Source organism: Gymnoscopelus microlampas (genome assembly GCF_963454915.1).
Source record: "Gymnoscopelus microlampas genome assembly, chromosome: 6".
In the NCBI taxonomy this organism is placed as follows: domain Eukaryota; kingdom Metazoa; phylum Chordata; class Actinopteri; order Myctophiformes; family Myctophidae; genus Gymnoscopelus; species Gymnoscopelus microlampas.
The window spans coordinates 43925252-43948877 of record NC_139943.1 but is presented as its reverse complement, the minus strand read 5'-3'; the positions used below and the strand labels follow the sequence as shown (position 1 = coordinate 43948877).

The window sequence follows — 23626 nt, the reverse complement described above, 5'->3', positions numbered from 1 at the left end:
CAGCCCGGAGGGACAATCGCGCTGTTGATTGGTTATATGGTTGTCAATTGGTTGCAGCAACCAATTTACCATAGCAACCAGGTTGCTATGGTAAATGTATTCTACCAACGTCATATATTCATATCCATCATCTGTAGCACACGATTGCGATTTAAGCCTGAAATTGTGTTTAGCTCCCACACAGCAGATTACAGTAGTTTGTACTGTATGGTGTGTGAATCCTTGTGTCATTGGTTTGGCAGCCGACCAACTGCCCAATCACAAAGAGATAGTCCCGCTCCGCTATGGGATATAGCTCCATCCAGTGTTGCCATGTCCGCTTATTATAAGCGACCTTGGGCTTCTTTTCCTGTAAAGTTGCTTGTAAATATTGTTGGTTGGATGTGACGCGTTGTGAGTTTGTAGATAGGCCATGTATACAGTACTATATAGGTTTAAAGTGCTCTCTTGGGCTTGTTTTCATAGACCTGGTTTCTTATTTCTCTCGCAAAATCTGGCAACACTGTCCATCACTACAAGGCTACGGGGCTACTCCCCCTCCCTATGGTGCTACTCTCCCTCCTCCCACCCTCTATAGTCTCTACAAATGCTAGTAACACCGGTAGGTAGGTTAGCAACTGGCTGTCAGTGAAAAGCATAGAGTGAGAAAAAACTGTATTTTAATTATTTACGTACATCATTCCACATAGGGATCAAGGACACGGTGCCATACGGTATGTACACAACGGTTCAAAAGATGATAACGTAAAGCTTCATTCTGATTCCGGTTTATTAGAATAACGGCTTCTGCTGCTGTAAGGAAAGGTATCCATCCTCTGACCCTTGCCTCCTTATTAGGCTATATCCCTGAAATAACGTGGATTTGTGGAATTCGTATATATGTTTTGACAGTAACCGTTAAAATGCACTGAAAGGGGTTTATTTGAAATTGTATTATGTTCTTATTTGTGGGCTCCGGGTGCGAGGATCATATCATTTCCGTTATGTGGCAAGGACTCGATTTATACTATGGATAGCATCTAGGTAATAGTGTCCGTTATCTTATGAGATGAGATGCGGCGAGGATCATAAGAATATGGCACGTTTTATGACGGTGTTATAATAAGTTATACCTCAGAGATGATTAGTGAAGGTTGGGTTAATCATTAATTGTGGCTGTTTTACCTCGTTCCGTTAGACTTTAGTACAATAGACTTTAGTACAATAACGATGGCTGCTGACTCAGGTGTGACGGCACGGATCATGTCAGTTTGCAGGGTTTTGGTGTGGAATCTGTGGATGGAAATGTTAACTTGTTTTAACTGTTTAATGTTTTGGGGTTATTTCGGGTTAACTGCGGGACCCGTTTCATCTTCTACAACGTAGAAATTTAAGGCGGGTGTTTGGTTACGAGGGCGTCCATTCATCCGGCAGCCACGTCTCTGTAGTCTCCCATCAATCAGTTCTTTTTGGGCAAGCGACACCGGCGTACGGCGGAATAAAATGAGGCACCACGGGGCGCTATAATTGTTACTACGAAGAGCTGGGACCCACACACCACACACACTGGTTCCCAAACACTGGGTCGGGACCAATTTGTGGGCCGTGGACACATTTTTATGGGTCCCTTATTTTTTTGAGTCCTACACTTTGTTTTTAATTATTATTTCAAAACATTTTCAAAAAACATTCCCAAAGAAACAGACATTTTCATGAATTAACAACAAATTCAATGATTTTTCAAAGTAATTTCATGAAGAAATATCTAAGAAATTCCACGAATTAGAAAACAAATGTTTAATGAAGTAGTGAAAATATCCGATCTACAAGCTGACTCGTTGTGAGCTTGTAGATCTGCTATTTTCACTAGTATAGTTTGGGTCCCAGGCAAACATGATCTAATTTGTCTTTTGGGTCTTGAGCTAAAAAGTTTACTCAGTTGTAGGCATCAGTGTTCAAGTATACACGTTTTAAACGTGCACTTGAATAAGTAAGCATAACGTGACGTTTATGCTTACCAGGCCAAGCTCAGCCATACATAATTAATCAGGGGGTGGCAATGCATCCTCTGCTTCCAATTCTAAATGGAATGGATGTATGTTGGATTTGGTGCATTTGAAGAGTTATTATCCGTTTAATACATAGTTGTGTGCATGTACTACTGGCCTATAATTATCCCACGTGAGCAATGGCTTATTAATGTATGGACATATCAAGCTGTTTATGCCTAATTTATTTAAATATAGCCAATCTCCAAGCTCACAATCAAGCATGTAGATCAGCTATTTTAGGCGTGCAACACCACTGTATGGCGAATTGTAGTTAAGGTTTTAGAGGGCTGATGTTCATCTGGTTGAAATTTGGAATAATCCGGACATTTTGGCCCTCGGAGTGACTTGTTCAGTATGGAATGCTTTGGGGGCTGTGATCTCTTTGATGAAAGAAAGAAACGCAGTCTGTTCCCCATGTTTTATTGAGACAAGAAAGCTAAGGAGACATGGATATATAGGGCAGATTCAAGGGGGAAGGCGTGTGTGCGTGTGTGCGTGTGTGCGTGTGTGTGTGTGTGTGTGTGTGTGTGTGTAGTACCTTGGCCAGTAAATGTACCACCGGCTCTAGTTACTGATGGAGCTATTACTGCTACATCATCTATGCACAGAAAAGCTGGACTTAGTATTTCTTATGAAAATGCCTTGTCGTAACTCATTATGCTGCAGGCCTGGGGCAGACTATGTGTAACTGCATAACTGTAACCCTAATGGCTGCAACATAAGCCTAACTCAAAAAAGCAGTAATACAGGCATGCCTGTGTCTGGGCTATAATAGACAGTAAGAGAGATTCCATTTTATAATCCCTATGGTTGTGGGAAGAGGTTATGAGATGTATCTGTGACTCCACAAATCCACCCCTTGTTTGGAATTGTTGGTTTCAAACCAACAAAATGTGAGTCATAGCTGCCTTTACCCTTGTTGTTTGACAAGAGAAACGGAGGGGATACACTTAATGTCGTGGATTGGGAGCTTAAAACCAAACGTTTATGTAATGTAGGGCACAACGGAACATCTGGAATACTCTCATACATGATATTATTTTACAGTTGCCATATCTGCAAAAAAAAAATCTTTTTAAGATATATATTTAAAAAATAACTAAAATATCTGATCTCTTCGTCAAGCGACAACGTTGAAAAGACAGTCCTCTCAATCCTACTCCTAGTTCTTCGACATGTAGTGTAAATTGTAACTAATTGAAGCAGTGTGTGTGCTTTGTACAGTCTGCTTTCACCTCATGCAAGGCACCTCATGAGGGAGGAACCATGTGCTTCTTATTTGTTAGCTGCATTGTCAAGAAGCCACATCACAGTCACAGTCACGTGAGCTGCTGACTACCATAGCATCCTGTCACAAACCACTCCATCTCTGCCAGCACAGTTTGTCAAACTTTTGTGACTAGAATGTGGACCTTTATGGACAATTACATTGGCAATGTTTGCCTCGAGTCATTGCATGAGAAGGATATCATTTGAATGCCCTGTTTTTGCATAACAAATACCCCGGATTTCCAAACAGGTCAAGGCTTTTTAAATCTTTGTTAATTTTCTCTGCGGCTGTCACACATACATGGGTCAGACCAGGTCATGGATGAGCAAACTAACCATGTCTGGCCTCACATCAGTATGACAGCATCAGTGGATAACAACTGTGCTTGCACTTAAGCCTCCAATATGTGATTGGTGTTTTCGGAGAGATTAAAATATACTGTAGTTGTCTCTTTATTAGACAGAAGACTGAGAGAGGACTAGCTACACACTGCGACGAGGTCTGTGCCTGTGTTTATGCTTACTGAACTGGCTACACCTGTGGTAAATTAGATAAAATCTTGATCAACACTGATGGAGCTCATTCTTTGAAATCATTCCGCTGTACCTAATCAAACTCAAACCATACTTTTATTGTGGTATAATTGTAACCCTTAGCAAAGTCACAAAAAATGTGTGCTGTGTGCACATATTAACAGGACCCTAACACTACTACAACGATGTAAGATTTATGTAAGATAAGTTGTTTGACAACAGTTTTGGTTACTCCCTTTTCACTGTTTTCAAAATATAGGCTAATTGACACAAATTATACCTTGTTAAGATAATCATTTGTGTAATGTTATCCAGGAGGATCTGAATGTTTTGAGCATAATTAGAAAATAAACACATTTATATGGTGTTTGGTGATACTGTTTAAGTCTACCTGTATGTATACGTCAGTGCTTAAATACAATTCTACGATTTTTCCCGTAAAAAAATCAGCAGTAGCCTGACATACTATAATAATATATGACAAAAAAAGGTAAGTGGTAATGGAAGCTAAAATATCCGAAAGGATAATCATGAACATTAACAGATAATTGAAGATGTACATTTTTCACACATTAGAAGTGATGTAAAACCACAATTTACACTGTTCCTATGTAAAAAGCTAGCTTTTTGCTATAGCTACATTATTGTGGGCAGTACCAGAAGAGGGTACATATGTAAAATACTAACTCATGTACCATTAAACCTTGGACATTGTCCAATATTCCAAAAGGTGTGAAGACTACCCAGGTGTTTGTTATCTCGAGATCAGCAGTAATCATTACAAACCATCCCAGTTCAAAGAGTAGAGCGAGGATATCTGAGGGTGTGGCATATGAACTTTTGGAATTAAACAGGAATGAAACGGACGGGGAGGGTGATATTGGTCATTGCACGTATACTCCTACGGGCTGGGGGCGGCACCTGTCAGCGGGGAGTGTTGGGCGGGAGGAGTAGGACAAAAGCTCTACGTCCTCCTGGTGGGGGCTCCTCACTGGCAGGTGAGCCAGTAGGGTGCAACAGCAGTGACAACACTGAAAAGGGGGTAAAAATGATTGGCTACTCTAAATAAAAAAACATAAAAAATAATAATAATACTGAGAAACAAGCATGTAATTTGTGATTAACCTCAACTTGCTATACAGTAGGTTTGCCTAGACATAGTGTGAGTTATGATGTACATACACTATTACTTTCACAAATTTGGTAAATTTACAATATATATTTTAATACATTAAGATCTATGTAAACATTATGTGTTGCATGCCCCCTCAGACAATCAGGAGATATCCATTTCTGACACCACTTGAAGGTTTTGGACCAACAGGCCAGTCTTCTACTGGCTGCTTGGTTGCAGCTATAAAAAAAAAAAAGAGAGAAAGAAAAGTAGACTTGTAGACTTGAGAATATTTTTGTGGGAAGCCTAACTGTGTAGTAGGCCACTCTTAAAAAAACAACACTAAAATCCCCACTAGTCTAAAAGTCCTGCTAGTGGCCCCTAGAGGCTGTACTGCCCCATCTACAGAATTCCATACAGAACGGGTGGGGCAGAACATTGTCACTGTGTTCATCACCTTACTGTTCTGGGTGTAATGATGAACAAGGGTCGGGCTCAGGCACATACTGTTATCTGTCCTTGTTGTTTTGTAGACCCTCTGGCAACAATTCAACTGGTTATCAGCCACTTTTAAGTTTGAATGTGTATCAGTGTGCATGTGTGGAGTGATAGACTGGGTTATGCTGTATCTTGAGTTCAAGGTTCTGCAGTGGAGACAAGTTGTTCATTCACTATGGCTATTGTTTACTCATCCGTGCTTATCTGCATTAGAGGTACAAACTCAAAATATCACCCGTGTGTGTGTGTGTGTGTGTGTGTGCGTGAGCGTGAGAGAGAGAGAGAGAGAGAGTTTTGAAGCTATGCATTTTGAAGCCGCCTTTGGTGTGTTTATAATTGGGCCCAGTATAAGAGTTTCCTTTCTGGTTTTGGGTGAGTAGGAAATATGCTAGGAATTATTTCGCTTTGAAAATATTACAGACAGTGTTCAGCAGTGATCCAGTTATGGGATGGGTGAAATGCAAATTCCAGTCTAGTTTCCTTGCTCGTTGTAATTTGAAAAAGAAAAAAGAAGCAATTTCAGGCAGATCCGCAAGATGAGTGATGTCTCTGTCACTGTACTCGCTCCTCACTGTAGGCAGTTGTTTCCAGATAGACTCAGATTGTCCTGACCAGACAACACAGGCAGAGACACACGCATGGTTGCTACAGCTGCAGTAGATGTACTCAAACATACCACAGACGGGCTCAAGTGGCCCAGTTAAGCCTTGGGGCTTGAGTAAGAAGAAGCCGACATGACACTTTAACCCCTTTCACTCTTGATGGCTGATTCATCACTGGTTCAATCACAAGCATTACATTGATTCCTCCTCTCCTCTGCTGTACTGTAGTGTTGCAAGTAGTACCTTAAAGCAAATAATCTGTGAAAACAGAGTGCCACTGCTGACCATGGGGAAATTTGCATGTTTTGCATGTTTCTGGAGGAAGTGAGAGGCAGGAAAACAGGAAACAAACTTAACAAAGCAAAAAGATAGCCTGCCATTTGTCAAGGTCATACTGTTATGAGAGAGAGCGTGAACGTGAAAATGGAGATATGCTGGCTAAGAGGGATGGACAGCGGGATAAGAGCTCCAAGGAGGGCTAAATGGAATCTGGATGGGGGCTGTGTTTGAAGAGGATACCCAGCCAGCCTCTTATAGTGAACAGAGGAAAGCAGTGACCTTCTCTAACCCCCTCTACTCTGCTCACCAGTCACCACCCCCCGACCCACCCTGCATCCAGACCAAACACCAAACACGCTGGAGCACAGCTGCACTCACTATGACACCGTAGTTATCTAATCAGTACACATCCATGTGAGCATTCCCCGGAGAAACAGAATTGGGGTTTATTTAGGAAGTGGGTCATAGTTCTCCGAGATGTGTTCTCCCTGTGTGAGTGTGCGTGCGCTTGCCGCAGAGAGAGAGTCAGCAAAGAACAGGAACAGAACGAGAGTCGTGACTGAGGAGGAAGAGAGAGAGGGAGAGAGGGGAGGAGGGGGAGGAGGAGGCGGGCTCCCGTGCAGAGGGCGATTGTGATTGGTGGATGGAAGGGGTGGGAGAGTGATGGAGGAAATGAGAAGCTAAAGGCCCTTTTAAATCCAAGGTGTACCAAATAGGGATGCATATAGCAGCTGCATATGATTTTATTTATTTATTTTCTCTGCTGGTTCAAAATGAGCATTATACACACATGCAATTCCACCTGTTCAGATCTTGATTGACAATAGATAACGTTGGCCTTAACTATAAAAGGACACACACAGAAAGTGCAGCCAGCACAGACATTTGGGTGGTAATAAAATGTTAAATTGTAATCCTGCTACCGTGATCGCAATAGCTATATTTTGGGATAGCTGTGTCAGCCGGTCACTCCATAATGTGTCCACATAATGCGTCCACAAACGTTGGGGAAGTTCCCCTTCACCTCACCCCTGTCTCCATTTCAAACCTGGCACTCCCATTAGACCACAAAGAATGAATAAAGTGAGTGAGGGACAAAGAGTTAGTGAAATGTGAGTTAGCTGTGCAGTAGTTATCGCTAAACTTGTATTGATACTCTTATGATATGATATACATATTGTGATACTGTAAGGCATGATCTCATGAAGCGTAATTCTGTATGCATGTGCTGGTGCTCTGGCCTGATTTTGAAAGCTGAAGTCCACGTGAGAAGCTGAGACATTTCTGTGAATGGCTTCTTTGTAAGGGCTTCTTCTAATGTCACCCGTCTCTCTCTCTCGTATCACTTTACAGAAATCCATTCTTACCTGGCTATCGGTTCAGGGAGAGGACAAGACCATCAGACCGCATTATTCCATCATACACAGAGAGCCACATTCAACAGTGTAACTAACACCTAAAGAGTGGGGCAGCAGCTGATTGACGGACCAAACAACCGACGGACTGATTGATACATTGACCATTGGCAGAGGCCTAAGATAAATGGCTGACAAGCAGATCAGGTGAGTTATAACAGTGGTTCCACTGGTGTGCCTTTAGGATTTGGTGACAACCAAACATTGTTATTGCGATACAATTATACAAAAAATGTTATGCATTATTTTAAATTTGATATCAGTATATTGTGCGCATTCGTTTCCCAGTAGGCACAATTATACCCTAATTTATTTATTTTTACCACCTTAACCTGTCGTCCCTATTTTGATCTGCAAGCTCACAACACGTTGCGACGCAACACGTTGTGTAGATCGGCTATTTATGAATACAGTTGTGCCTTGATATTTTGACTTGCCCATTGGTGTGCAGTGAAAACACAAAAACATTGAAAACCATTGAGTTAGAATTTGAACTATGTAACTATAGGATGTACTAGTGGCAAGATCCACTTGCATCCGCAAGTCTAAATTACTGGTGTCGAATGTCCTTGTGTCTCTCTTGTCTCTCTCCACAACTGTGCTCTCTCATGAAGCAGAAATACCTAGATGATAATCTTAAACAGGAAAGTAGGAATATTGTGCTGGGGCAAAAATAATGATTTCTTTCTTTCTCTCCATTCATGCCCTCCTCACAGTCTTCCTGCCAAATTGATCAATGGGGGGATCGCTGGCCTGGTTGGAGTGACCTGTGTGTTTCCCATTGACCTGGCCAAAACCCGGTTGCAAAACCAAACAAATGGCCTTTACACTAGCATGTACGTATAAGTGTACTTTTACGCTTTGGGCCTAATTCACGAAGCCGAAGAAGTATGCACAGATTAAGGGTAGATACTGTACGACAGTTTCCATTAGCATGGTCTGATTCATCATTATTCTTGTATGTGAAATTTCTGTAAAATACACACAACTCACGTCTGTTGTGAGGCACTCGTATGTGGCAGAATTCCTTGCGTGGCTGTTGTTAGAATGCCTTATTCTTCTTGCAAAATCAATTGCAACAGTGTTTATGTGCCCAACATTTCTCAAAACATATAAAATTGAATAAAAAGGTACTGCTTGTTTTTGAAGTAAGGATGCATAGGCTACTGGGCTTAAAGACATCAGGCAAATTCAAACCGATTTCTATACATTTTTCCGTTGACGCATTTAGAGCTGAACATAGTTATCTAACCATCTGATGGAAATGCAGTTTGGATGAAATCTAGCTGTGTCCACTCCATTCCAACAGCAAATACGATAATCCAAAGGACGAATTCCCCGCCAGTAATCAATAATTAAAGCTCCCTGATCCATAATCTAGCGTCATTACAGTGTGTCCTGGATTCTAGCATCATTGTTGTTGTTTTTCCTCTTCTTTACCTCAGCAAAGGTTAAGTTGTTCAGTATAATAGGCTTATATAATATCCTGCCATGCTTTATTTGCCTATTTATTAGCCTGTGACTTCAAACTTTGTAGGCTTTCTTCTTCTCATTTACACATAAGAGCAATACTTTATTCACATTCAGCTGCAGCTGGTCCATTACGCGAGGGACGCTTGCCAAATAAACCAGATCTACAAGCTGTCAAGGCGTTGCAATGTGAAGCGTTGATCTGTTCTTTTCTTAAATTTGTACTTTTGAGTTCTTACCATACTGTAGGTGCAGTTGGTTTCAGGTTGGATATTCTGGTTGCATTTGTTTGTCAGTGTTAAATGGGGCATGGAACAGTGCAAGTGATGCATACATGAATGCACATTTGATTTACAAACAGGTGGAATTCATCATCTGATAGAACTGTGATCCGCACAAATCAAGGCTTTACACACACTTTCATGAATCCTACGTAGGTCTTTACTTGGTCGCAAAACTACACAAAAATATAGTAAAAAGAGCTTTGTGATGCTCATAATGTGCCCATTATGAGCAGGGTCTAACTCTTAAGAGGAATCGTCTCATTACTGGACTACAGACCTGACGTAGCTACTTGTCGCCTGACTTATCATACGATTTATGTGTAAACACAGACCACTTTGAATGAACAGACTAGAATTGTGTAATTTCGCAACACATTGTAATGTTTGCTGTGTCTGCATCACAGGTCCGACTGCCTTATCAAGACCATCCGTTCGGAGGGATACTTCGGGATGTACCGAGGTAGGGCTTCACCAGGACAACGCTGGCATACAGTATGCGTTTGTATTTCCACATAGGAAGAAATCACACTGACTATCCTAAGTCATCAAGTACCTACTAAAGGCAAATATAAGATGGTGAGCTCACTGAGAGAGCCCCGCTGCTGACCACAGCTAAACATTGAGTGAAGCAAACACACACACACACACACACACACACACACACACACACACACACACACACACACACACACACACACACACACACACACACACACACACACACACACAGATATCTAGGACAGAGCCCTCTGACTGGCGTATGGGAGTGTCTAGACTGCTATGTCCTCATACTCTCTCTCTCTGCCTGTCTCTCTCTCTCCATCTCTAATTACATTCTAACCTTCTATGTATCTTTCTCTTCCTCCATGTGGTTCTTTTCTCTCTTGCTTGCCTCCTTTCTGTCTCACTCTACTGTACATCTCGCTCTCCCTCTCTTTGTAACATGCCTCCCCTCCCTGTCTGTCCCTCACTCCAGGAGCGGCGGTGAATCTCACACTGGTCACTCCAGAGAAAGCCATCAAGTTGGCTGCAAATGACTTCTTCAGGCAACACCTCACGAAGGATGGGTAAGACACGGAAAGATTCACATGTTGGCACACACACACACGCACACGCACACGCACACGCCCACACCCACACACATGCACGCACGCACGCACACACACGCACACACACGCACACAGAGTAAAATCCTGTTAATTCAGTGCTAAGGGTGTATAAATGTATATTTGTACTTTTGCACACTCCCAGAGTGTGGATAAATTAACACCAACAATTTCACCAAAGATTTTACTGTGCACAGTGCCACTGAGTGATTATCAACATGTAACCTGACACATTATCTGTGTGAATTACAGCCCAGTTTTGACTTATTCCTACCACTACTAGGCTGCCAGCATACCATATTATTAGCCTTGTTATTAGGCGGTTAGCCTATCCCAAATCAATGCTCTCAACGAAAAATTAGCACACATCAGTATCACATGTCAAATGTCAATAAACGTTATGCCGTTGCTGAAGGCAGAGCAGCCACTGTCCTGTTCTGCACCCTCCCCTGTGTGCATGGCATGATTGTCATTTCCACCGGGTTGAGCTCAAAACCCCTCGGGAGTGCTCGTTTTGGTCCACACAACGTCTTGTTCTACAACAAATGCGTGACTTTTTATAACAAGGCTGAGGCTTTCCGACAGCGAGGCCTTGAGGCTCGTGAGACACGCCTGAGCAAGTCGCCAGGTGAGGCAGTGCCAGCATTGAGTAGCCAAAGGCCTTGCTCGTCGACATGCACACACCGCCCGGGTTAACAAGCAGCGGTGGACGAAATAGGTTATCATGTGATCCAAAACGAGCACTCCATCCTCTGTCCAGTACACAGGGTTTTGAGTACACAGGGTTTTGAGCTCAGCCCAGTGGAAATGACATGCACGCTTCTATATGGGTAAAGCTGAATGTTTCACAGCATCCGTATCTCTATGGTGACAAACAATGATGGGGTTTGATGAATGATTGACTTGTTTCGCCCCAGCACTTCCCTTGTGAATTATTAATCCACCCCTCTGCCTGACGGGTGCTGAAACACGAGATAAAAGCCTAATTGTCGTATCGCCTGCAGGAGGATCCGTGAAGCAGTCTGTGTTTCACAGCACCCACTGACCTTGCCCCTCCTTTCCCTTCTCTGTCTTTCACAGGAAGCTCACATTGGTCAAGGAGATGCTGGCTGGGTGCGGGGCGGGTACGTGCCAGGTGAGTTGAGTCATCCTTCTTTTCTCTACCTGGCTTTGCTGCCCTTAGCACTGCCAAACACCAAGACTCAGATGCAATGTGCACAAACACACACATGCACACGTAATGCATATCATTGCTGTCGGAAAGAAACCTTGTAGCTCCATATTTTATTTAATACATTTTTTTTTAATTATTATTTTTTAGCATTTCTGCTTTATTTCGATAGGTCAGTGTAGAGAGAAACAGGAAGGGTGGGAGAGAGAGTAGGGGGGTGGTCTGCAGCAAATGGCTCGTCGGACCGGGAGTTGAACCCTGCACTCTCTGTCAAGCATTAGAATCCATCTGTATGTACCCTAACGACTCGTCTATTGGGTTGCCCATATCTTTCATAAATGAATGCCCTATTTTATTGTATGACAGTGTCACACAAAAGCAGTGAAAATCGCAGATCTACAAGCTCACAACGTTTTGCTATGTGACACGATGTGAGCTTGTAGAGCTGCAATTTTCTCTTAATTTTTTGGGAAAATGTTGACCTCCAATGACATGCCCAAAATAAGTATGTCAGGTTGAAAGTGGTTAAGGCTGTCTGTGGGTTTTATACATATTTCACCAATGAAAATTATTAACAAGAGCTTGTAATAACTTAAATGATAACTACATTGGATCCATTGGAACACAGGTTTTTTTTTCCATTTCCTAAAGTAACGGTTTTGGACGTTTTTTGATGTGACTTAATTATTATGCACTCCTGAAAAAATTACACATAGATTTTCAACTGTTAATACTATTATACTATTAGCAGGCATGTAGATTGACAGTTAGACTCAATCGATCAGATAAGACTCGATAGCGCATGGCCATGTGGCATGAGTGATTCATTGTAGAATGCTTGTTGCCAATGTGTCCAAAGGCTTCAGGCACAGAGAATGTGATTAGATTAAGTGTAGCAGGCCTCAGATTAAGATTATCCTAAGAATGTGGGTATCTCACTGTTAATCCAGTTAACTTGTTACCAGTGTGTTGGATTACAGAGGAAAACAAGCGTGTACATTTAAGTTAATGGGCGTCAGTGGATTCACACTGGACACTGCTTCAGCCTTACGCACAAACCTTCAGAGCCGTTAACTAATCTTCAACTCTCTTATGCTTATGATGTGTTGGTCAAATTACATTTGTATGCTAAATAAATAAATCTAATGAACAAGTTCATTGTTTCCTCTCACAGGTTATTGTCACAACTCCTATGGAGATGTTGAAAATTCAGCTCCAAGATGCTGGGCGAATTGGTAAGAGACCAACGGTTAGTGGAACTCAAAACAATGAGTTCCACTAACAATTACAATGGAGAAATGGTGACCTCATGTGGTCATGTCAGTGATTACAATAGCTCTGTGCCCAGTCTGAATTCAGGCAGTCTAATTTTACCCACCTCTTAATACATTTATCCATCAAACAATGCCTCTCACTTTGTGTAGATTAACTATCTGTCTCTGTTTTTTTCCACTGGGGTTGTACTGCTAGTAATATTGTTCTCCCCATGTTCCTCAGCGGCTCAGAGAAAGCTGATGCCCGAGACAGTGGTGGCGGGCACCGTGGAGACCAAATCACCCACAGCCATGCAGCTGACACGAGAGCTGCTGAGGGAAAAGGGCATTGCTGGCTTATATAAAGGCTTGGGAGCCACGATACTCAGGTACATCATAAATATATTATGTCATATTCAGTGCAACAAGTCAGTGTGCAACGTTCTCTTTATATTCTGTGAAGATTCTGTGAACATGCTGCCATTCAGATTAAGAGAAATTGCCAAGAATGTACATTAATCATAGATCACACTTGAGGTGCTAATTTAAAATTAGTTAAAATTAGCCTCCCTGTCACGGAATTCACATTTCATTTTCATTCAGCAGACCGGTCTGCTGAATAAAAATTCAGTGACCTGGATGGTTTATCAGGCTAAGTTAAAATGGTCAAACAAGAAAAATAATTACACTACAGTGCGTGCCTGCCCAGCACAAATTGTGAACACACAGTTCAGCACCACTGCAACAATCATGTCATTTTGGAACACGCTTCGACTAATGAGCAATACCTACCTACTGTAAATTAAACCAGCTCAATGTCCATGTGTCCACCCTGAGAATGGGAGGCGTGGTACCCAATGCCTCCTTGCTTGGCACTAAGCATTAAGGGTTGGATTGGGGGTAAGTCCCTGCGACATACGTCATTGAAAAATATGATAAAAATACATTAGAAAAATAAAAGAAAACTTCACTCATTAAGCTAGTTAGCAGCACTGTTGACAAGTGATTGATGATGGTAGTAGTGTTTTGGTAGTTGTTAATGACGCAGAGAGCCACGGAACAGACGATTTGAAGCGTGTCTGATTTGTGATGATAATAATTATAAATTGCCGTGTTTTTAATTCAACTGGAAGCGACGATGGTGTGTCCACTTTAGAGGTGGTTTTACAATCATCTTTGCTTTATCCGCTTCCTTCCGCAGGGACGTTCCTTTTTCCATGATCTACTTTCCCCTCTTTGCCAATCTGAATCACCTGGGTAAACGAGGTGCGGAAGGACCCGCGCCTTTTTACGTGTCATTTATAGCCGGATGTGCTGCCGGGAGCGCGGCCGCCGTCGCTGTCAACCCTGTCGACGGTGAGACATCAGACACAGTTTTGCCAGATTTTGCTAGAGAAATAAGCAACCAGGTCTACGAAAACAAGCCCAAAAGCAGCAATTAGAGCACTTTAAACCTACATACATTGGCTATTTGAAAATAGCCGATCTACAAGCTCACAACGGAAAAAGTGAAAATGTTGTTTTTTCTTTTAAACATTTTAACAACACAAATCTGGTACGGGGTCCCTGGCACAAAATGTTTTCACATGGGGATATGTGGATAATTACATATTCATTTGGGGGTCCTTGACATGAAAATATTTGAAAGAACCACTGCTTCAAACTTTATTAGGAAGCAAGCCCAAAATAAGCAACTACACTTTAGAAACAAGCCCAAAAAAACACAACCACCAATATTTACAAGCGAAAGCAAGCCCAAAGTCTTTTATGATAGGCGGACATGGCAACACTGCACTGGACCTGGTTTCCAAGGCATCAGGCAGACTGTGATAGCTGACGCCTATGTGTTAACCTGAATCACTTTGTGTTACAGTGATAAAGACTAGACTGCAGACCCTGAACCGAGGGAGCGCAGAAGAGACATATAATGGAGTGGCAGACTGCATCAGGTAACCTCATTATGTCCTCCTTACTGATGATAGAATCATAATGATGTCCTTTCTAATTATCTCCACCAGGAGATCGTGCATTAGGCCCTGTGTGTGTGTGTGTGTGTGTGTGTGTGTGTGTGTGTGTGTGTGTGTGTGTGTGTGTGTGTGTGTGTGTGTGTGTGTGTGTGTGTGTGTGTGTGTGTGTGTGTGTGCGCGGCTGTGAGTGTGTGTGCGCGGCTGTGAGTGTGTGTGCGGCTGTAAGTGTGCGTGCGGCTGTAAGTGTGCGTGCGGCTGTAAGTGTGCGTGCGTGCGTGCGTGCGTGCGCGCGTGACAGATAATCTCGCATACTACTAGGACGATCACTGTCATAATTCTTGTGCATTCTGACAGCAGGCCAATTCTTGAATATTTTTCTGTTATTATAAAAAAATCACACCCTGTGTGAAGGAAGCGGTGCCTTTGGGGCGGGGCGTAACTCATTTCAGTTCGTCCCTATTGGTGGTCTGAGTCCACTTACCAAATTTGTACTTGGTAGCATGCTGCAAACTGGAATAATGGCTGTTTAAAGCCCAGCCAATGGGCAGACAGAGGGGGCGGGGCTTAAGTAATTAAAGTTTGTCCCTATTGGTGGTTTTAGTCCATGCACAAAATTTGTACTCCGTAGCATGCTGCGAACGTGAGTTATGGCTGTTTAAAGGCCAGCCAATGCGAAGACAGAGGGGGCGGGGCTTCAGCAATTCATGCTGGTCCCTATTGGTGGTCTAAGTCCACATACCAAATGTGGACTTGGTGGCATGCTGCAAACTGGAGTTATAGCTGTTTTAAATCCTGTGCCCTAAACGGGCGGACGGACAGAACATACGCGGGGGGTCCCTGGACCCCGCTGTGATAACTTCAGAAATTCATGCTCGTCCCTATTGGTGGTGTAATTCCACATACCAAATTAGGACTTGGTGGCAGGCTTCAACCTGGAGTTATAGCTGTTTTAAATCCCGTGCCCTAAACGGGCGGACGTACAGAACATACGCGGGGGGTCCCTGGACCCCGCTGTGATAACTTCAGCCATTCATGCTCGTCCCTATTGGTGGTCTAAGTCCACATATCATATTTGGACTTGGTGGCATGCTGCAAACTGGAGTTATAGCTGTGTAAAATCCCGTGCTCATCATCCCGTGCTGATACGGACGGATATACGGACAAAGTCAAGTGTAGAGCGGTTGGCACCGCTAAAAATATATAATCACGGAGCAATGTTCCCTTCAGGCTATAGGATAAGCATCCCCCCAGGCTAGGCATTTACAATGTTCATGTCCTTCTGTCTCATGGGATGTACTGGAACTAGGTATTGGAACTAACCAATGGAAGATAATTATGCAAGTTCACCGGTACAAGCCAGCGTTAAATTAACACCAAAATATACATTTATAAACATGACAACATACAACAAATCCCTTAATGTCTGCGCACATGCAACTCAGTCTGAGCTGTCTTAATTCAGTCTTTAGCCCCTTTTACAGAGTTTACAGTGCCAATGCTCTGCAAAGATTGCACCAAAACTAATAAAACCTAATACGGTATGTATTAGGTTAACAGCATGTAGAGCTGTTGAACCATTATGCTGGAATTGACAATACAGGTTTTGGGCGATGTTATGGAGGTGTTATGGAGGAAGACTTGTCGATTTACAACTGGTAATCAAATGCTGTACTACTTTGTCATGGTTGTAGGTAGAAATCTTACTGTCTGCATACATCGCATTTTTGTTATTATTAGGGCATGCATCCTGGTGGAGGTTTACACTCTACTGACCACACTTTTCTAGTTGTTATCTTCCACCAGGCTGGAATGGCCAGGGTTATGTTTTCCCCCTGTCCGTGTGACGCAATTTCCCATATAAGCCATGGCTATTTCTGCCTGACAAGATTTTACACCATTCTTCAAAACCTTTTGCCACTACAGATTCTGTTCAAAACTCACACAAATTGGTACACATTCTTTCTGGAGTCATGTGTTGAAGATGTATCATTCAGACTTAACCATTCCTATTGGTTACGATTGCCTTCCAAATGTTGCGGGCGGGACCTAATTTGCAAAATTGCCCCAAATCATGAACACAGTGTCTGATCAGCCCAAAATATTTATCACAGATTGATGGCCTCTAAACGGCGATTTCACTTCTACCCACAAATGCTTATGTCTCTGTTGTCACATGATTTTTCTTCACGAAATTAGGCCCAAATGCTCGCATCTCTCATGTGACAATGACAGTCATACACTGTTTTCATACTCCATACTCTTTACCTGTAATTAAATTAATACAATTGTGGCCGGGGCCTATTTCTTCCAAAATAATACCATATCATGAATGCAACATCCAATCATCCCCAAATTGGAATCACCTGTTGAGGGGCCTTCGTCTGTCCCAGAGTGTAGAAAAGAGAGTAACGACACACTTTGATCTCGCCGCAAAGCGGACTCCTATGGGCTATAGTCCCAAACATTGGAACTATCTCATTGAGATAGTTCCAATGTTTGGGACTATAGCCCAGACAGAGCACTTCCGCATTCCATTCTTACAATGGGAGTCGACGCTAGTGTCAGAACTCTCTTTATGGCTCTGGTCTGTCCCAAAGGGGTGCCATGAATGCAAGAAGTTGCACCTACTGGAGTAAAAACTCGATTCCCCCCTGCAGTGTCCTTGTGTCCTGACGACTGCATCCCATGACTGTCTCAGCCCTGGGTAGGCAACGCGGCCTGGTGGAGATCTGTGCTCAGAGGAGCGCACTTTTCTATTTTTGATCATGTGCTATTTTTTAGTGCTGTACACAGCCAATATCGTCTGTGCACAAGTGTCTGGCCAAGCCGGATGCACTGAACCCCAGTCTCCACGGTGGTGGGCAGGAACTTTACTGCGTCAACCAGACGCCATTACCCTAGCTTTAAATAGCTTTATTCTTAAGCCTTCAGAGCAGCTAACAGGGACCTGCCCAAGGATCTGAAGCTGCAATAAGACCCAAGCGAGTGTGTACATCCCACCCACCCTAAAGTATTTAACATAACTGACACGTCACAAATACTTGACTGTTAATCCGTTTCTTCACTGAACTCTTGTCTTCCTGTAGTAAGATCATGCGCAACGAGGGTCCGTCAGCCTTCCTGAAGGGGGCGTACTGCAGAGCCCTGGTCATAGCACCTCTCTTCGGCATCGCCCAGGTGGTGTACTTCCTGGGTGTGGGGGAATACATCCTCAGCTTCTTGCCCAAAAAGGACCGCTAAGAAGCCCCCCCCCCCAAGTCCACCCTCTCCCCTCACGACCCCTCCTCTCAGCCTTTCCCTCCCATCACACAATACACTGAGTGCGTTAGGACTCATCTCATTGTGAAACAAGGTTTTCATCGCAATTGGGTCATGACCGAGCATTATCATTTTACATTTTTAAGTTATGTTGAATGTTGAATGATTTTAGCACAGTTTTAGAGGGAGTCTTCATTTTGCCAAGCTGCCTATGGTGGTGCACAAAAATTCCAGTGAGCAAGCACAGGTAGTCTTCTGGAATTGAAGCCACAATTATCTTGTTTTCAAAGGATATTGCTTTATTACTTCAACATTTTCTTGCATTGTCGGGCATGATTGTTGAAGTGCAACATAGATCTAACTGCCCTGGGTTGCTGCAATTCAGCGAGCTCTATTGTACCTATTTTCTTTTTATAAAGTTGACAATGAATATGATCTGTGTAACATTTATAACAATGATTAGCTTAAATTACTGCACATATCTATCTCAAGAATCTTAGATCAGCTAGGCTATTCACCAAGCATGCTTTTTAATGAATCGCCCCAGACCTTATTTCTTAACCACTTAGCAGATCATGAATTAGAGAAGAAAAAAAAACATGTATGCCTTTCCTGTCTCAGATAAAGAGCCAGGGAATGTGTGAGTGTAATGCCAGCACATTACTTGTGTTCTTTCCTGAGAAGCCTGGGATCCCTGCCTATAAGCAGCTGTAATGAACCCTGTTGTTCATCAGCATAGCTCCAAGCTGACTTTGACGGCTTTGGCCCTATACTGTAGTAGACTTGGTTTTCTGTGATATCACAATGGGTTAACCACTTTAGCCCTATTTTATACTTCGCCATATGACAATGTTGCACAAAAATAGACGATCTACAAGTTCACAATGTGTCGCAACGTAACGGGTCGTGAGCTTGTAGGTCTGCTATTTCCATTTTGGGAAATTTTAGAACATTTCACATTTTCTCCTACAATGACATGCCCAAAATAGGGATGAAAGTGGTTAACTGTGTCAATTTGCTTCCCTCAAGGATAGCTCTGTCCCACACTATTGAATTATATAGAGTCTGCTCAATACAGGGCCATAGCCAGTGACAGTTTGCCTTTTACACGTGTGATAGACATCAGAGCAGCTGCTTAAATATTTTTTAAGGGATAGGCACATTTTGGATATCTAGAAAAACCATGACACTAAATTGTATGGAAAGAAGATGTATTGCTATTTGGTTGTTATTTAGAGAAATTAGATACCCGTTGTGGAACAATTAAGGTTATGGCCAGATTAGTTCTACCCTCCTTGGTCCTGATTATGTATGTTTACTTTAAACGGTTTTAAAAAATCGGTTTAAATTTTTAATTTTACATTTAGCCCAGCATGTTTTCAGCAGCAGTACCCCAAGAGCAAATGTGCTCAGATAACATTTTCGACATTGTGCTAAATTGTTGGGGATGGACTTACTTTGATTTTTACCAAACATTTCAGCTTGTTTGCTTCAGATGTTCTTTGTTTGCTTTAAGCTCCTGGGAGAAAAAAAGCTTTTATGGAGTATCCCGTGCATGCGTTACATCACAGGAGCCCTACCAATGGTTTATCTCGCCCGGAGATCAAGGTGACTTTGATGTGTGTTATCCAATCACATTCCTTCTTAGCTCTCCCCACAGTCTTAGCAGCTCTTCTATTGTACTGTTGCACTGTAGATATGCAATGCAACTCTTCAGTGTGTTATCACATTTGTGGGAGTGAGCTCTATTTATCAATATTCCTTTCAATAGGCAGTATAGCGCTATATATATATATATATATATTTGTACGTGATGTTTTTTCTGTGTCAAAAGTGTCCATCTTACTATATTGTACATATGCAGATGATATGAAGTTTATGTTGTAGGTTTTATTTGTTTTGTAAGTGATGGCTTATTTGCACACCTACCTCCATCTGCCCTTTTAATCAATTTGTTGTGATTTGTATAATGTCGTGGATTTATCAAATGAAGGAGCGTGTGTTATCGGTTATCGTAATGCAACAAAGATATCATTTTAACTTCATTGCAGTCAAGCAGTGAGGTTTTGGGGTTCTTGTACTGTACTGTATGTGAAAGGAGAACAATAATGTGGATGCTCTGCTCTTGGATGATGGTTTGGTGGTTGCCGTGGCTCCCAGGTTCTGATGGAACTGCCTCTTGTCCTGTCTCCCCCCTGCCTTCTCAGCCAAGGACAAAAAGGGCATTAAGCCTATTTATATTTCGGCGCACAACCTGTTTTTCAGTTGAAAATGTTCGTTGAGCGACACTGCCGAGCAATACAGTATAAATAAGCCCTTATACAGTAATGTCGTTATGAGTAGACATCCTATCATTATGGCAGTGTGAACAATCTTCCTTTTGTCCATTTATTTCTTTATTTTTGGAAATTATACAAATGAAACCATTCCATTTGTGGACAGAGAAATATGGGCTTAACCCTGGGTGAGCCATAATGTGGACCTGTTAACAGCAGATTGGAGTTGGAGCATCAGTATTATTTTGACATTGCTGACAATGGTGACCCAGTCAGTATTGATTTGATCGTGAATATCAAAGATGTCTTACACTTACAGTAACAACTAAAAGCAAAATGTATACTTTGTTGTATTATGGTGTCGCTTGCCGGAAAATAGCCAATCTACAAATCTTCGTCGCACCACAAACGCGTTGTGAAAAGTTAAGCATAAGCCATAAAACTGACAAATCAGAGATCAGAAAGGGGTAAACGGACATGTCCTGGCACCTTCAACCTCCAGGGCAGCAGACCCACAGAAACACATTTCAAAGACCTGCCTTCTTGTGTGATCTTAGCTTTATGATTTTACTATTGTTTGATGTTGTTATTATTTTAAAATCCTCAACATTCCAATTTGCTAGCAAGCTCATCTCATATGCTGTTGTTGTGATCACAATGCCTATTATACTGTTGAAATTGTTATGATTTTTCTTTTCCATTTTCAGTTCAATAATGATGTTGTACAAGTCATTTTGTTTTGCTTAGCTGTGAATTTGCACTGAGTGCATTTGGTCATGTATGTGAGTGTGTGTGTTTCTGACTGTTTAGTGATGTAGTTGATTCTGTATGTAATTAGTCAGTGTGACACTAAGGTGTTTTCTCTGTCTGTCTGTCTGTCTGTCTGTGTCTGTCTCTCTCTCTCTCTCTCTCTCTCTCTCTCTCTCTCTCTCTCTCTCTCTCTCTCTCTCTCTCTCACCTCTGTTTCTCACTCTTTCTCTCTGTCACCTCCTTCCCTGTCTGTCACACTCTTCTGCCATCTGCCTCTCCCTGAAGCTGTATTTATACTTAGTTGCTCACCAAAACATAGCAGATCTACAAGCTTACAGCGAGACGCGCTTTGAGCTTGTAGATCTGATATTTTCAGTGTGCGACATCTGCACGCAACTAAGTAACTCAGGCTTAACATGTATAACAGGGAGTGTTAGTGGAGGCAAGAAGAAGACTGTAAACACCAAATAATGTTGTAGACTATGACTTAGAGTGTATATTGTACAATCAAAGTGCAAGCACAAAGGATTATTAGGCACAAGGCAACACACAAATCAGCTAATGGGTCGGTCTAATGCTAATGTACTTAGACTTAGACTGATATGTTTTTTGGTGGTTCACTCCATTGAAAGTGACTTTGAAAGTTTTTGTTTTGGTATTGTATTTTTATTCGTGCCTATGAAGATGGCCCTGCAGAACACAGATAGCGGGATCCCCGCCGACATGTGTTCACTTTCTCATGCCCTTACAGTTAGAAATAGTCACTATACTGTATCTATCGCCTACATATTCTAAAGAAGTCAAGTCTGAGAATGTAACTTACAGTAGATATATATAATGAGATATATATAAATATATTATAATTATAGTGAAGATATATTAGATGCTTTAGGCAAAAAAAGGGTCTGTAACACAGCGACATCCACAAAAAAATACAAACCAGCTTAATCTATATGCAATAAGTAAAATAGAAAAAATTAAAGAATTAGCACTGAACACATGAACACATCTTGTCAACTGTATGACACAATGTATCTGCAAGGTATGCAGCTCTCTTTGGGACCTTGGGGGCCCCTACAGATCTTCTCTCCCGGGGCCTCTGTTCTCTTCCTCCAAGAGGAACATGTGCATATAGCACTTTAAAAACTAAAGGGCCCCACATCCCACTGGTTCACAAGGTATGTCACTCTGACATAGAGGGTGTTACAAATAATGTGTGGAGAGCGACACAATTATAATCACCCTGGTCATTGTTTACAATGTGATGAAAAAATATGAGAAAACACGCATAATGTATTTCCTGTCACAGTTTTGCTGTTCAATAAAAATGACTGTCCTTAACTTGTTTGGAGTCCTTTTTTTTCTATCAGTGTGTTCTATTTCTGTGTAGCTGTATCTGCCAGACATCAGATGTCATCTTGTATCTGCCACTAGTAGTGCCACAGAAAGCAGACAATGGGTGAATGTTTTGATGTTGACAGCGTGCCTTCTCAGAACCACACAGCTGATGTAGCCAGGTTGTGTTGGTTCAGTGCCTTTGATGACCACCAGATGTCTCTGTTGTGTCACGAGACAACCACACCCCCTCACTGTCATGGGAGTGGGGAGGGGGTAGCATATTATCACAGGTGTTAACTTTGGTGGCTTGATGCTGGTGACAACATATCACATGCACCTTTTTTTTCTGTCCTCCCATCTCGTCCTCAGTATTTTTGTAGAATGCCTCATCGCTTCAAGTCAAAACACTGTGCTCTGCTGCAATTCTATTGTTTATCGCTTGCAGGAAATCACAGAAATGTCTAGTGCCTTGCACAATGTCTGGCTGTTGACAAGCCAAAATGTTCCTGATACTGTCAATAGGACTACTGCTATCCTGAGAAACACATTCATTATTCAGCTCATGTTTGCTGTCAGCTATGTATTCAGCATCACTGTTTACACCATTTGTTCCTAGGGTGCTACTTTGCCAAGAGCTTGAATTCTTAAAGAGAAAATTACATCATACCAGCCTCATACGCCCCTGCATGCACATACACACACATCAAAAGAATTCTCTGTGTCTGCCACTTTTGCAGGAGCAACCAGCCAGATCATATTTCAGAGTCAGATTTCATATTGGATTTTCTGCCATGAGGGACTCCTTCCATCAGACCATCTACTCCACTGTTTATCTACACACCAGAGATTAGTTTACCATCATGGCAAGACTTTGAAATATAGAGATGAGCTCTAGTCTGTATTCTTATGCCTTTTATTTGTCGTGTCTTAAGCCTCCACCCTGAACTATTATTAGCCCTCCCATGCTTTCTAGCCAGAGAGAGGAGAGGGGGGGAGAAGAGAGGATGGAGGC

General features: G+C 42.2%; 1 protein-coding gene across 1 annotated transcript; it reads left to right on the top strand.

Annotated features, from left to right (window-relative positions):
- Positions 1–578: 578 nt before the first annotated feature.
- On the top strand, positions 579–22607 carry slc25a22a (solute carrier family 25 member 22a). Its single transcript, XM_084060307.1, has 11 exons — positions 579–713; positions 7680–7888; positions 8458–8577; positions 9900–9955; positions 10472–10562; positions 11682–11736; positions 12947–13007; positions 13270–13414; positions 14227–14381; positions 14899–14974; positions 18079–22607. Exons 2-11 carry the CDS (start codon positions 7869–7871, stop codon positions 18230–18232), a joined length of 933 nt encoding a protein of 310 aa, XP_083916433.1. The 5' UTR covers positions 579–713; positions 7680–7868; the 3' UTR covers positions 18233–22607.
- Positions 22608–23626: the final 1019 nt, after the last annotated feature.